Genomic DNA, 15,552 nt, shown 5'->3' with positions numbered 1-15,552 from the left:
AGTCTCTCCATTATCTTTCATCAGAATAGTCCTGAGTGTCACATGTGGCTGATACCCATTTCTAAAGGTGTGTGATGGGCAGTGTGATGGAAATCCTGATGGACCAAGACTCCAGCAGGTCTGCTGCTGGAAGTGAGGCACCATCACTTCAGTGCTGAGCTCAGGATGGATTTACAGACTGTGCTCCTCACTGAAAAGATGCCTAGTAAAAATACATATGTCTGAAATCCCATTTTTCAGGGAACAAAAATAGATTTGAAAGAGCATTATCACGTTGAGCAGTTTGATAGAGACAGAATCACAATTATGTTATTTTAAAAGAAGGGCACCATGTGACTTGCTAGAGGTTTAATCATATTATCTGAAAAAGCTGATGCCTATAAAACTTACTCTAAGCACTTACCTGTGTTAGTACAGGAGTGTGGGAGAAGGAATAATCTCAGTTTGTTGCTCTGTTTAAAACTGTGTTGATTAAATTGAAGGGTGTTTCTATACTACTTTATTAATTTCTGCTGTAACTAGAAAAGGGTTTTGTTTTCTTTGCTTGCAAAGAATGGTCTTGCCAGAAAATTTTTGCAGTAGTTGGCAAACTAAAACACAATGTAGTAATACTACAGAAGTTGAAATTAAATGTCTAAGGATCTTGACATGTGATTTGTGACAAATTTTGAGTCTCTGTGTTCCTAGCTTCCTTTCTTTGATTCATACATTGAGAATAATCGAGAATTCTTTTACTGTGTGAGTTTAGGATTTTGAGGTTGTTTCTGTTTTATTTAATTAAGTTTCATAAAATGAGAGAAGTCCATGTTGTAATGTTGTGTTCAGTATAATGAGCTCTGCTTTTAGGGAAGGCAGCAGTGCAGGAGGAGTGAGAACTCCCCTCTTAGGGAGGGGAAAAAGGATGTGCCCCATGTAATCCCACCTAAGATAAAGAAATGTTTAGCAGCTGTCAAATCTTTTATGGGGAGAAAAAGCAAGGAGTGTGCAAGTACTAAACATTATTTCCATTTGTAATGTTGACAGAAATATTTGTTTAAATAAAAAAAGGACAAAAATTCTTCCCAAAGGGGCTCTTTTGCAATGCTGAGGCTCAGTCATTTTAATTGCAGTTCGGGAAACAAGTTCCTGCCCTTCCCAAAATTCTGTAATCTCACATGTGAAGCGAGGCAGAGTTGGAAGCAGAGCAGGGTAAGCCGTGTGCTGCTCTGATCAGTTCAGTATGGCTGCTTCTGCTGCCAACTGCAGCAATTCCTGAGCCCTGTCCCTTTTCTGCCAAGTACTAAGTTCCCTTTGGTGTAGATGAATTCTTAAGGACGGAAAGAGAGGAGGAGGGATTTGGAATTGGAGAAAGGAAATTCTGGAATTTGGAAAAAAAGAGCTGTTTGGAGCTAAGTAAACTTTTTTCCTGAAAAAAGGGTGTTGACAACTGCTTCTACTGAATCAATAGATTTTCAGCTTCTTGTAAACCTCAGGACAGACTCCTTTCATTTACCCACCAGCCCTGTCTCTCTTGCTGATCCTTTGGCTCCTCACTTCATGTCTGTTTTGCTCTTCAGCTTTGTATTTGTCTTTCCAGCTGTCTGCTCCTTCGTTTTTCTTCACTGTGGTTCCCTCAGTGATGTTGCACTGGTCTTTCTCTATCCAGCTGATGTTGTGGTTACCCATTCTTCCCATCCTTTTGGCAGCACAGCATTATAGCCTGGTTAAGGATGGCTGGCACCTCTGGGGATCATCTGCTCACAGCCCTGCTCCAGCAGGGTCACCCAGAGCTGCCTGGCCAGGACCATGTCCAGACAGCTTTGAGCTCCAAGGGTTGAGGCTCCACAACCTGCCCTGCACAGCCTGTGCCAGTGTTCAGGCACCCTCACAGGAAAAAAGGATTTCCTGATCTTCAGAGGGAGCCTCCTGTGTTTTTGTTTGTGCCTGGTGCCTCTGGTCCTGTCAAACCTTCCAGCTGTCAACACCTTCCACTTTTCTGGTTATCAGTAAAATCCTGTTTGCTGCAAAATGCTGGGTTCCCCTCTGGATCCTCTTGTGCTGCTCCTCTCTGTAAGAACAGTTTTCTTCTGATGAGTGAGTTTCTCATGGCCAAGAATATGCAAACCAGAAAATTCTGGAAAGCATGGGGCTTTGTGCACAGGGATATATGCAAATATAAAACTGCTAATCCAAAGAAAGAAATAGTACACCAAGAAGCTCCTGATATGCTTTCTGTAGGTTTGGTAGCCCTTTTGCTACTAATGAAGACTTGGCTTCTGTTTCTTTTCCCCATCTTCTGTTAGTTTCAGCAAGTTTCTGTACTTGATATTTTCTTGGCTCTGCATTTAAGTTGAAACTGAATTCTCTGTGTTAATTATCTGATTATTCCCTTTTTTTTTTTTTTTTGGAGAACACTTGTGAAATATCCCAACTCATTCTGGGGTCTGTAATTCTTCCTGTCTATGTCCCACCATAAAAGTGTTGAGATTCAGATCTGGGATAAATGCAATAAAATAAGTTGATTTGAACTGCTGAATCTCTTGGGTTAGGGATTTATTTTGTTAACTATCCATACCATGTCAACAAGCTCTTACAGCAGTGCTTTCTACCAGACCCTCAACTCCCCATGGTCTTCAGAGGCCTCTGATAACACATAAAAGAACCTGGATGATTTCATCAACCAGTAGTTCCTTATCTACATTACTGTTGTTAGTAACATTTTTATCAGACCCAGTGCTGTTGCCTGGCCAGTTCATTTCTTGTTGGGACTTCACATTAACTTCCTGAAGATGAGGCTTCCTCTGACCAGACTCATTTGTTTCTGGGCAAAGCACTGAAGAACCAGAAACAAACACTTCTCAGTGGAGGAAAGTTATTCATGAAGAAGTTGCCAGGCATTTTTGGACTAATTCAGAATCTCATCAACTTTGAAGCAGCCTGAAAAGCACTTTCCTAGAGAAAAAAAAATTCTGCAATATCCTGCTTATTAAAGGAAATACAGGCATACTTTTGCAATTATATGAACCATACTGAGCAGAGCCTCTCATTGAAGCAAAGTAAAACACACCTGAGAGCAAGTCCTGGTCTGGGTGAATCGATGGCAAAAGCTCTTGGCAATGTGTTTTAATACCAAAATCGAGTTTTAAAATCCAGCCAGATATTTTGGCCTCATCATTACCACCCATTCCTTCTCAAATTAATGAAGGGAAGAATTAACACCACTGAGGGCTTTCTTGTAGATTAAACTTGGCCATACAATTTGTGGCAAATACGTGCTTAGAAAAGCACTTAAATATTTTTAAGGCGACTAATATTCTATGTACTCATTAGAAAAGGAGTAATTTCTTCTTTCTCATGCTCCTGACTCTTACCTGCTCAGCCATTGGAAAAATTAGCAGAACTGAAGCATGTTGTTATAATTATTATAAGCATCTTATTATTTTTGCTTTATATTCTGGTAATTTGTTTGTAATGAGGAAAGCAAACAAAAGAGGAGGTTACTTGATATGTGCATTTAAACCATTACAGGCTTACTCAATAATACCATTTATCATCAAGCACACTTAAAATGGGCCATTTAGAAAAATCTGATTTTTTTGCCTTCTGACTGATGCCTCTGTCTCAGGTGTTTTGAGAGCTGGTGGAATCTGTTAATTCCAAATCAATTTTAGCCTCGCTGAGTTTTTAATTCTGGAGGTTGTTTCTGAAATGCAGCTTCTTTTTGGTTTTGCTTATTTATTTAGTAGTGGTTTTGCAGTTTTGGTCTCAAACTATGCTTTATTAAACATAATCAAACAGGTTTTGAAAGTTTTCCAAGACCTAGAATTTTCCTCTTCTCCATTACCTTGATGTTTAACTCTGCTGCTGTGTCATGAGTGGTGTGATGGAAGATCTGCATGGCCATTACCAGTCAAATACACTGAAATAGTTGCATGTGCTTTGTGTGCTACATGCTCTTCTCCTCACTGGAAAGAGGGGCTGCTTTGTGTATCATTTAGTTAATTGAATCACAGAGTGGTCTAGGTTGGAAGGGACCTCAAGGATCATCTTGTTCCATCCCTTCTGCCATGAGCAGGAACCCCTTGCTAATTCTGTAGGCCTGTCATAATTTTTATTACAGTAATGCTGTATTGAGGCTGACTCTTCAATTTGGTAAAAGAAATAGAAGTTCCCTGATAATGAATTGAAATCACAGTATAAATCAGGCTGATGTTGGAGTCCCACAAACACCTACCCTGGTAGCCCTTTTCTAGGTCAGGTTCAAAGGGGAAAACATAGTGGGTAAAATGAACTTACTTAGGATAATAAAGGAGATACCCATTAAATGACTCTTAATTCAGTAGTAGTTAATGTAAAAGAACATGCAGGGCAAAATTACCATCTTGCTTTTATATAAACAAAATCATTCTCAAATAGCTTTTGCTACCTGAGCAAGTGGTGCTTCAGTTCTTCTGAGAATTGCAGAAGCTTTCATAAGTCAAAGAGAGAAGGAAATTGTAGGAATTATTGGCAAAGGTATAAGCAGAATGAAGCATCAGCAAGGGGTGTTTTTTTTTTCTTTTTACTGTTGCTTTATAAACCCTTGGCATGTTAAATGCCACATGCAGTTCTGCTTTGCCTTCTCCAAAAGGATGATCTGTAATTGGGAAAGTACAGGAAAGGCCAACAAGTAGGACAAGAAGTAAGCAATAGCTTCTGTATGGGGTTAAGGTAAAACCTTCAATCTGAAGTGATTTCACTGAGGAGGAATGTAATAGGGTCCAAAAAGTGATGAGTGGTGTGGAGAAAATGGACAGGGCACAATGACTCATTTTGTTGTGCAGCACAGAAATTAGGGGACATCAGGTGGTGTTCATAGAGTACAGGGGCAGGTGCATTTGCACTCAGCATCTACTGCAATTACAGAATTCATTGTTCCTCAATGCTTTGGGCATGAACAACTCGACATGGGTTTCAAGAAGACCTAAACAAATTAGTGGCAAAATAATCAGATGGGTGCTGTTGAACACCACTCCTGGCTTAGGAAGTTCCTCAGTCAGGGAGGTTCCATGTTACAGTTATCCATAATCTGGTTTCATGTTTTTTAGGTGATCAAAATTACAGTTTAAATGGTCCTACATTGAGTATCTTGGTCCTACATTGAGAATCTTAGTTTTATTTTATAACTTACGCAAAATTTGCATTTATTTTCTGTACGAAATGTATTTAACAGTTAAGAGGTTATTTGAATGAAAAGTATCAAAATATACAGTGGAATGTACAGAACAAGAATAACTGCAGGTTTTCTTCTCATCTCTGTCTAACACCTGTTGCAGTATGTAAATCAGAGAATTACAGAATAGTTTGGATTGGAAAGGACCTTAAAGATCATTCAGTTCCAACCCTCCTTCCATGGACAGGGACCCATAGACCACATTTCTCAAAGCCCCATCCAACCTGGCCTTGAGCACTCCAGGGATGGGGCATCCCCAGCTTCTCTGGGCAGCCTGTGTCAGAATCTTACACCTTCACAAGAATAATTTTTTTCTAATAGTAATCTAAAACTACCCTCTTTTAGATTGTTGTAGAAGATTTCTGTACCTAAGAGATCTGTGCATGTGACTTCCTCAGCCACTGGCAGGAGAGGTGATGTTGCTATCAAATTGTGTCCAGAGCAGTAACAGAATTACAAACTCTGAGTAGTGGAAACTTGTTTTTGTTCCTAAACTGGGAACAAAAGTGAGTGAAACTTGTTAATTATAGAACTGGGTAGTGTCATGGTTTATCCCAGCTGTCTGCTTACTACCACACAAGTGCCCCCTCACTCTCTGCCCCATGGGAGCATTGGATCAAGGTAAAACCCCAGGGTTGAGATTAGAACAGTGCTGAGCCCCTGGCACAGGCTGCCCACTGAAGCTGTGGCTGCCCCATCCCCCTGGGTGTTCAAGGATGGATTGGATGGGGCTCTGAGCAGCCTGGTCTGGTGAAAGGTGTCCCATGGCAGGAGGCTGGGACTGGGTGATCTTTAAGGTCCCTTTCAAGTCAAACCATTCTGTGATCTACTGGGCATGGTGTTCTATGGTGTGGGGTATCCCTCTGGCCAGCTGGGGTCAGCTCTCCTGGCCATGCCCTCCCCTGGCTCATTTTTGCATCTCTTTGCTGGCAGAACAAGGGAAACTGAAGAGTCCTTGCTTTAGAGTAAACATTTTTTAGCAACAACTAAAACATCAGTGTGTTACCAAAATTAAATCTCATCCTAAATCTGAAACACAGATACCCAATACTAAAGAAAATTGACCATGCTAGCCAAACCCAGGACAGGTAGGCATTTTAAATTCATAGTTTACATTCCCTTGTTAAGGTTTCTTTTCATATTGTTGCTGCACTGACATGTTTTTTTCTGTCCAAACTCCTGGAACATTTTGGAGTGTTTGTAGTTCTGCAGACCCCTGAGGGGCTCTGTAAAGCCCTGGGGGTCCCCTTGGCTGTTTCCTGACACAGCACTACCCTTTCCTTGTGCACAAATAGCTGTGGCTGCCTTCAAAATCTCCTTGCTCCCTCTCACAGAACATCTTGGTAGGCAGCAGTTGAGACCCCTGGGATCTCCCTGCTGTGTTTGGTGATCTTGGTATTTTCCAGCCTCTGCAGTACTTTCTGTTTTTAGTGAAGGTTTTGGAAGCCCATGACAGGTGCTTCATTGTCTGCCTAATCAGTAGGCCTGACAGTAAAGTAGTTAAATAGTCAACCTGCTGCACCTAAATATTAATTTAATAGTAGAATATTAATTTTATGTTTATGACAGGTCTTTGGGTTTTGTTTGGTGGGGATTCTTTTTAAGTGTCACTTCATAATGAGTATTATAATATTTTAATTTTTTTTTCCTGGTAGAACTCTTAGGGTATTTTTAGGTTTTGACTTGACAGGTAGTTTCTGAGTATTTAGAAGAAAACCCTTTTGGATATGCTGATGTCTGTCCTTTGCCTGATTGCCACAGCAGAGCTCACACATCCATCTCCTTATTTTGTTTTATGTTTACCCAAGTAGCTTGTAGAATAGGGCCTTGTGATTGCAAGAAAACGGAAAATGATTGTTTGTAAAGAAACAAAAGGACATTATAGATCTTAAGTTGATTTTGCTTCATCACATCCCCAAAGAAAGCTGTGATCCTGTAACAACATCCCAGCCATCCCCAGTTTCCTGCTTTCCACAAGCCCTGCTACAGGGGAGGCTCACAAGAACCAGGGCTTCCCTCCTGAGCCTGCATGTCCCACCTGTGTCTCACATGGAGAGAGTTTTCCAAGGGCTCTGGAGATAGAGCAGGAAAACAGGAAATGAGCAGCACAATTATTACTCAGAATGTTGTAAATATCTACATAAGACATGGAAAGAAGGAGACCACTACTGTTAGGAAGGTGGTAGTCAGCATAATCAGCTGGGGGTGCTGTGTGCTGTTTGTTATTTTATTTGAGTGTTCTCTGTATTCTGCTCTATAAAGGGGGATAAAAATAATAAGAAATCTTTGAACCTTTGTGTTTTTCTCTTCCTTGAAAAAACCCAAATTAAAACTTGAATAGTGTAAAGCTAAGGACTGTCTTTTCACCACTGTATACGTATTACTGAAGCAAATGTGATGGAAATGTTAATGGAAATAGAAATATAATACACATGCTGTAAATTTTACCAACCCCAGTGACTTCCCTGCATATCTGTCCCATGTCAGTGTTAGGCAATTTGATTTTTTCTCTTGTATTTCATATCTCCATCCTTGGAGATGCTCAAAAACCATCTGGCTCTGGTGGCCCTGCTTGAGCAGGGGTTTGGACAAGGTGGCTCTGGGCTGCCTCTACCAGATGTGATTCTGTGAGTTACCCAAGCTGGATAGCATGTGGAAGTCTCAAGCCTTTTGATGGCCCATATGGACAGGAACTTTAGTCCTTGTGCTTTTGGGGGGTTTCTTTTAATAGGAAAAGTAAGCTTTTCTGTCCTCAGCAGCCAGGTGAGAAAGAACTATGAATGCAATTGTTTTCAAGTAATAAAAAAAATTTAAGTGCAGTGTTTCCTAGTATTTTCCTAAAGTTTCAGTAAAGGATAATGACATTAAAAAATAACTTAGAAACACTGGGGAATTGTACAACTATGTTTTTTAAATTTCAGTCTCCCCACTAACTCACTGTACAGAGGCAAGACCTTCATGGTGCCAGAAACGATCATGAAAAGAGGATGCAAAATAAAGCATTACATATGAATCTGCAAATGAGCTTCCCATTTATTAATCATCCATGGATCTTTCATTCCCAGTAGCTTCAAAGTAGAATGCCATAACCAAATCTGATGATGTTCATTAAACATACTGTGCCAGCTGCTTCCAAGAACATCTCTGTTGTATCTGAGATGTCCCCTTGCCAGGCCACTGCTGAGATCCTAGGAATTTTGACTCATGAAATGCATGGAGTGCTCCTGTTCTTCTTTCATCTTCTGCAGGAAAACTTTCACAAAGTTTTTTTTTCACAAGTAACACAGAAAATTTTCATGCTGTTTAGTGAGCACCGTGTTTTCAGTCTTCCAACGGCATATTGAGGCACAGTTTGCTTTATTGCAGAGACAGCAACTGAGATGTTGTTTGTCTCATTTAGTATAATTTGGGTCCCTCCTTCTCTGGAGAAGCAAACAGCAGGGGAAATGCACCATAAGGATGTAAGCTCATATAGTTGTCATGTGTGGTGAAACAATCTGTGTCTTCTCACACGGCCCAGAGTTCCTGGGAGTGACTGAGAGCGCCCCTGAACTTGGCCTTCCCAGTGTGCTGGGTGCCCAGTAATGGTAATGAGCTGAAAGCTGGCAGAGAGTAAATGGCTTTTTTCCTTTACTTGATGGAAAGTTTCAGCAGGCACACAATCAAGCCAGAGTTCCTTTTGCACAGTTTAACTAGGTTAAAGAAAGTGGCCAGGATGGATCAGAGCAGGGCCAGGGTTTCCGGTGGTCTTCCTGCAGCGCTTCAGGCGTGGCCGTCCCGGGCTGTGCTGTGGGTTTTGTTCTGAGTGCTTTGGTGTCTGCCTGTCTTCTAGGTGTTTATGTTTTGCTCTCTTCATTGAGGTTGCATTTAGAAATTTGGGGGTTACTGGCACAAGATTGTCCTTTGGATCCAGCATTCTTGGAAATGCACCGCAGAGCGTTGTGAATGGCTCTGCTGGACGCTGCCTGCTTCGGGAATCTTCATCCAGGAAACATCCAGGGATGTTTGTTCAGATGTGCCAGAAACTGAGGGTGTGGGGTTTGGGTTTATTTTGTTTTGTTTTCCCTACAGACATTTACTATTACAAGGGATGCATTCCCATGGGGATATTTATTTAGTGTCAAATCAAGATCCAGCATGCTTGTTCAGCATAGGTTGGTGAAAGGGATTTAACACAAACCATTGGGATTTTGGACAGGTAGTAGTCACTTTTGGATGTTTCAGGTGTGCAAAAAACATTTCAGATGTATGTTACTGAGTTGTTTAACTGAAGTAGGAGGTGCAGTTTCAATTTACACCAGCTCAGATAAGTACTTGGAACACTCAGTCATAACCAGGAATTTTTTTTTCCCTTAATGTTGTGTTTCTCATCACTATGGTTTGAGGTGTTCACTGGGGGTTTTAAATGTTATATACATTGTCTTCCTAAATGAGTTCACCTTAGGTTAAAGAAAAATCTTCTTTCAAATCTCTGTGCATGAAACAAGACAGATTTCCCATTTTCCATGTGCTGTAGCAGGCGTATGATTTCAGTATTTCAGACCAAGCTGCACAGTTTTATGTTCTGAGAATTTTCCTCTCTTTTCTTGGTTTTATTTATAAGATTAAAGCTTGTAGCAGGTTTTTATGCATGCCCACCCATGTGGCAGATTCTTCTACCCTTTCATTTCTCCACTTGTCATTTATCCTTTGCAATATTTAATTATATTTTGACATGCATGTTAATTTAAAAAAAAAAAGTGAATATATCTTCTGCTGAAGTTTTCTAAATAATCTGCTGCTTTACTCTAACTGGACTTCTTTGCAAGAGCTGGATGTACTGGCCTCTGAGCTCAAACCCATGTTCACTGGGAATTTTGAAGGGAACCAAAATGGCACTGCTATGAGACAGATCTAGAAGCCAGGGACACAGGCAGGATGAGGCACATGTATCTTTAGCTGGATATGTCAAAGCACATCTGTCAGAGTCCTGTGATTTTTATGTTGCTTAGGTTTCAAAATCAAAGTACAGAGGAGTGCAGAAACACCAAATTCTGTTCCTCTGCAGCCTTGAACCTTGTTCTGTGCATTCTGGTGCACTTGGAGCAGCACTTTTCCATGTCCTTGTGGTAAATCCCTGACTCCCTCCAAGCAAAGGGGGAAATGATTGGGAAGAGGATTTAAAGTTGCACAGACAGTGGCAACTTCACATTTCAGAGTAAAACCAAACTTTCTAGTCAAATCTAGCATTGTTAGCTAGATGTATATATAATTATACATTTATATATTTATATAGATGTATATATTTTTCTGTCTAACAAGGTAATGCAAAAGTATGCTAAAAAATTGGTTATATTCCTTCAGTTCAGAATGAAGTTTAAGCTGGCATAAACCAGGTCTTTCATTCCTTCACCTCCTCAACCCTGTGTCAGCATAGTTAGTGCAACCAGGAATGAATTTGCAGGGAATTGAACAAAGTTAAAGGTAACAGGGGAGGAAAAAAGGTTTAATATACCCCAGAGTAGTGTGCTCACTGTGATGTTTGTTCAAGGCTGACACAGCAGGTGCATGAGAGATGTGGGGAGAATGGAAATGCCTAAAACTCCAGCCTTGTATGAAATTTGTCACTGAACAGCTCTCCCCTTGCCCCATTTCTTGTTGCTATTGAACAGCTTTAGTTCACAGTGGTACTTTGTGTTATGGAAATAATGTTATAAGCATCCAGTTTCATGTTTTAGTTAGATGTGCTAATTTCCTATTCTTCTCATTTTGTTGTGTAGCAGAAGATATTTACATGGGTTAACCTGTCTGTAAATAAAACCGATGTTTTCTGTGCAACGGAAAGCTTCCAGATGCAGATGAAATAGTAAATATTTTCCTTTTTGTGTTTTTTTTTTTTTTTTTTTACCCAGAAGTCAAAGAGCAGTCTGCAGAAGAGGATGCCCAGACAGAAGTGGAGAGCACCAAGCAGCTAACACCAGTCCTTCAGCACTCTGTGTCTGAGGAGTCCGCCAGCTCCACCACCTCCGTGGGTGTGGAAGCCAAAACCAGGTGAGTGAGAGAGCCAGGGGGAGGTGGCTGCTGAGTCAGGGGCAGGGCTGGGGCTTTGGGGTGCAGAGTGCTCAGGGCACAGGGCTGGGACTCTCTGTAGCTGCTTTGAAGTTTGGGGCTGTGCTTTAATTGGCGTACGGGGAGATCAAGGTGAGAAGCGCATTCCGTGAGTGCTGTCCTTCCTCACAGGGCTCTGGGAAAGCCTTGAGTTACAGCTGGGGAAATGAAAGGAGGCATCAGTGATAGGAGATAAAATGTGATTACTGAAGCTTTCCTGCTGTGTAGGAAATGGTGTATTAGCAAATTTATAGAAAGTTATTTTTTGATGTTGCAGCTTGTATGAGTGTATTTTCAGGAACAAAGTAAACCAAATCTCTTGCCATGTCTCCTGTGTTCTTCCTTGTTTTGGAATTTATAACAGAGAAAATAACATTTGTATTTTTAAATATTTTTATTAATACAAATTAGCCTAAAAGCAGTGAAAGTATTAATTATGTTACACGAGGGAAACCAGAGCACGCTGTCTGTGATCACTGTTGAAATGGTGTCACACAATTCTAGCAGAGCTTCTCTGGTGAAGCTCTGATAAAAGCTTCTAACCCAGTTGCAGGTCTCTCCTGCTGCAGAAGGTGCTCTTCCCAGCTACCAGACAGTTACAGGTGTAATTATATTTTGACAGACTTGGAGAGAATTGTCGTCATCATTTCTCTTCCTCCTAATCCAACACAGAGCATATTTTCCATGCACAAAAAATTACTTAATCTACTTGATGCATATATAATTTTCATATTTTACATGCTCACAAACTTCTTAGATTTCAAGAGCTACTTTCCTTCTTACAGAAAATTCAGTTAAATAGTTTTTGTGCATATACCTGAGTGAAATACATAAAAATTTCTCTTCTTGATGGAATTTTCCAAGGCTGAGATTAAGTTGCACTAAATACGTAGAGCAACTTGAACTGAGCAGCTGTTTTGCTTCATTATTTGACCCTGTTTTGGATAACTTGCAAAAAATTTAGTGCTGTTTCATCCACTCTGTTCTTCTCAAGGTTACTTTTTTTGCTGTTATCATGAATATTTGATTACACCACTTTCCATAGCCATAGACTTGTTTCTTAAAAGCGGGACAACAGTCTCCTGGAAAAACTTTGGCCTGGTTCTGAGCCAGCCCTTATTTGCCCTCAAGTTATTCTTCCTTCCAACTGGAAGAGTTGACTTTGATCAGTCAGGATGGAATGGCAATTATGTGCTCATTGCTTTGGCTGATCAAAGTATTAAAAGGCTGAGTACTATTATTTTTTAATTAAAATAATAGTGATCAGACTCTGACATTTTGGAAAGAAATGTATTGAGGAGATATGAAACTGTTAATTGGGAATCAGAGGGTTTCTCTGACCCCAGGTAATTTTGATTTCAAACTTGGATGCAGAATGAGGGTTAGTTGCAGAAGTCATTGAAGTCCTCAGAACAGTGGAAAAACCCCAGATGTCAGGGTTTCTGTGGAAGTGATTCTTGATAAAAGTTTCTTCTGATCTGTGATGTTTGATCAATCATTTGTGTCATGGTCTGTGTAGTGCTGCCACTGACATTGTGTCATGCAGGGGCTGGAGGACTGAATTCTGGGTGCTTGACTCTATTTTCTTTGGGGAAAATGCAGTGTGTGAAATAACAGACTCTGCTAATGCTTATGTAATGGCTGGAGGAGATGTATCAAGGTACAGGATAAAAAGTGACTCCACAGTGCCTTAAAGCTGTTACTTGGGGAAGTAGTTTTAAAGCTGATTTCCAAATAAGTCATATTCATCAGCTTCATCTCTTTCTTGGTAAGCTTTTCTGGTTTATAACTTAAGTAGCTTCCACTTTCTAATAAAATGGAAGAGTTGGTGTATTTAAAAATAGCTTTAGGTATGTAAGACATAGGAGCATTATGAGAGTATATCATAACAGACAGAGTAGAAATTGCCTAGAAGACAGAAAAGAATCCAAGCTTCCACAAGAAGTAGATAAAGGTGTAGGTGGAGCTACTTTTGCATTGCTTTTTCAGAGTTCAGTATAAGAAAATCCCATGTTTCTGTCTTTGGTAGTGAAGATAAAGGAAGTAGAGAAACATAGGACACAGGGCGTAAAGTCTTTTCCATGAAAAAAATGAAATAATTTACTACTAAAAACCAGTGATTTTAACATAGGAGGACATGTCAAAGCTAGGATGGGGATTTCAGTAGCTGAGAGATTAGCCAGAACTTGGCTTGAGTGGTGTTTCTCTCTGGATCCTTCCTGAGACTGCAGCTAAATAAAAACATTCAAGAGAAAGGCGAGAGAGCTGGTAAATTTTGGAACCTTCCTGAGGTGGGATATGGGAAACCAAGAGAACTACTGACAGCAAGTGGAATTGGGCAGGGAATTCAATAACAGATTCAGGATTAATGCTCAGAAAGGAATGTGTTAAAAACCCCATTAAAATAAAGAGAGTCTGAGCCATACTGGGGTGGGGAGGCTGAAAGGGCTGAGGCGTGTGCTTGAAAGGAGTGAGTGAATTATTGACCACATGTGGGGAGGGGCAATAACATCAAGCAGAGATAAACTCCCAAGCCTGGCAGGGGCAGGGGTATCACTGCCAGCTCCTATATATCACGAGCATCATGGGTTTTGGAGCCTTTTCCTTTGGTTGTTCCCTTTTTTCTTTTTATAAGCCTTGTGAGAAGCTTCTGTCAGGCCAGGACTTATGGCTGAGTGGAATCCAGCTTCTTCCAAAGGAATCTGCTGCCTTGGTTTGTGCTGCCTGCAGAGAGCAGGGGAAGTGCAGCCCTTGGGGAAGGCAGGGAGCCAGGAGCCGGCTGCGACTCAGAGCAGAGCCCACTTCCACCTTCCTCCTCTGGTTCCCACATTGGCAACCCCTGGCATTAAAAGCTAAGGAGAATGGCCTAGAAACACAATTTCATAGAAGAACAAAACACCTTTTGATTCATTTTAGTTTCTGTCTGCTCTCAGAGAATGTGGATTGCATTAATTGCATGTTTTCAGTCCTTTTGCCATAATCATGAAGACAGAACATTCTTAAAAAGTAGAAGCTGAGGTTTTCACACAGCTCTTTTTGATTTTGGTGCTTTGGCCTGCTTAAATATCTGCTCTTGTGAGATTGTTGCTAAAACTACAAAAAAACCCCCAAAGAACTGGCAAAACACCTTCCTGCTTTCTTGCTTCACTTGTAATTGGACAAAGCACGTAATTTTCATTCCAGACCAATTGCGCCATTCCCTGTTATTTTGTTGCTGCTGCTGAGATGAAATCTGGAGTGTGGAGATGGAGGGCTTGGGTGCTTTATTCCATCAAAAAGAAGTGGTTGGTGAGCATCTGTAGATTGTGTGAACAAAGAAAATAGTAAATAAGTAGCAGTGGGCTTCTTTATTTTTGTTCCTTTTTTTAAAAATAATCTTAAGCACATTACAAAATTTGTAACAGAGCAACACTCAGTGGAAGAAGAAATTGTAGAGTGGCAGAGAGTAGACAGATAGAATAGGATTATTCTGGATAGAATAATACTGCAGTGATGGAAGGAAAAGCTAGATCTCTAGCCTGGAGGAAGTTAGATTACTATTTAATATTTAATATTAAAATATGTTTAAAATTTTGTTGAAGTTGTAAAGTCAAGCACATGTTTTGGGGAGATACCAGTATTAAGATTAATTTTGAAACTGATTATTTCTTTTTATGAGCATGTACTGTGATACAGTTTGTAGTTTTATGAGAATGTTTTTCTCCAAGGATAGTTTCTGCAGAGAATGGACCTTTGGCATGACACAGGGCATTTGAAGCCATTGCAGAGTTCTGCCTTTACATTTCCAGCTCTAGATCCATATAAGCTATTATGGGATCTTCCTCTGAAGCCAGTGATTTACATCTGGAAAGAGGACATAGCATTCCTTTCTCTTTCAAACAGAAGTACTACTTCAGCATTTTATTAATGACCAGTCTAACCCAGAGTGGAATTACTGATTTGGCTAGCAGGGCACAACTAAAGACTAAGACCACACACTGAAAAATGAGAAAAAAAGTTAAATATTTACTGGTTTTCCATCCTGTTTGTTCATGCATTATTAGGGAAATGGTCTCAAGAAGAATTCTGTGACGAATCATTGTTAAAGCAACTTTTCCTTGGATTTATAGGGCAGGAAGGGACCTTTGGAACTCATCTAATTCACCTCCTTTTCCAAGGCAGTTATCTACAGCTGTCATTCCTAACACAAGCTTACATAAACTGCTCTTAAATCTTCCAGTAATAAAAGCTCCAAATCTTCCCCAAACAGTCCCTTCCAGTCTCTTCTTTGTTTT

At 40.4% G+C, this 15,552-nt stretch overlaps 1 protein-coding gene across 10 annotated transcripts in view; it reads left to right on the top strand.

Moving 5' to 3' along the window:
- Nucleotides 1-15,552, top strand: part of KMT2C (lysine methyltransferase 2C) — a 189,661-nt gene that overhangs the window by 49,036 nt on the left and 125,073 nt on the right. For all 10 annotated transcript variants that reach the window (XM_071428552.1, XM_071428559.1, XM_071428558.1 and 7 more), the window contains one exon: nt 11,083-11,221. In XM_071428552.1, the coding sequence (XP_071284653.1) occupies nt 11,083-11,221 (139 nt within the window). The remainder of the gene's footprint in view (nt 1-11,082; nt 11,222-15,552) is intronic.

The sequence above is a fragment of the Agelaius tricolor genome, unplaced genomic scaffold, assembly GCF_023055355.1.
Source record: "Agelaius tricolor isolate 1412-34295 unplaced genomic scaffold, bAgeTri1.0.p SCAF_6, whole genome shotgun sequence".
Lineage (NCBI taxonomy): Eukaryota > Metazoa > Chordata > Aves > Passeriformes > Icteridae > Agelaius > Agelaius tricolor.
This window is presented reverse-complemented; position numbering and strand designations above follow the sequence as displayed.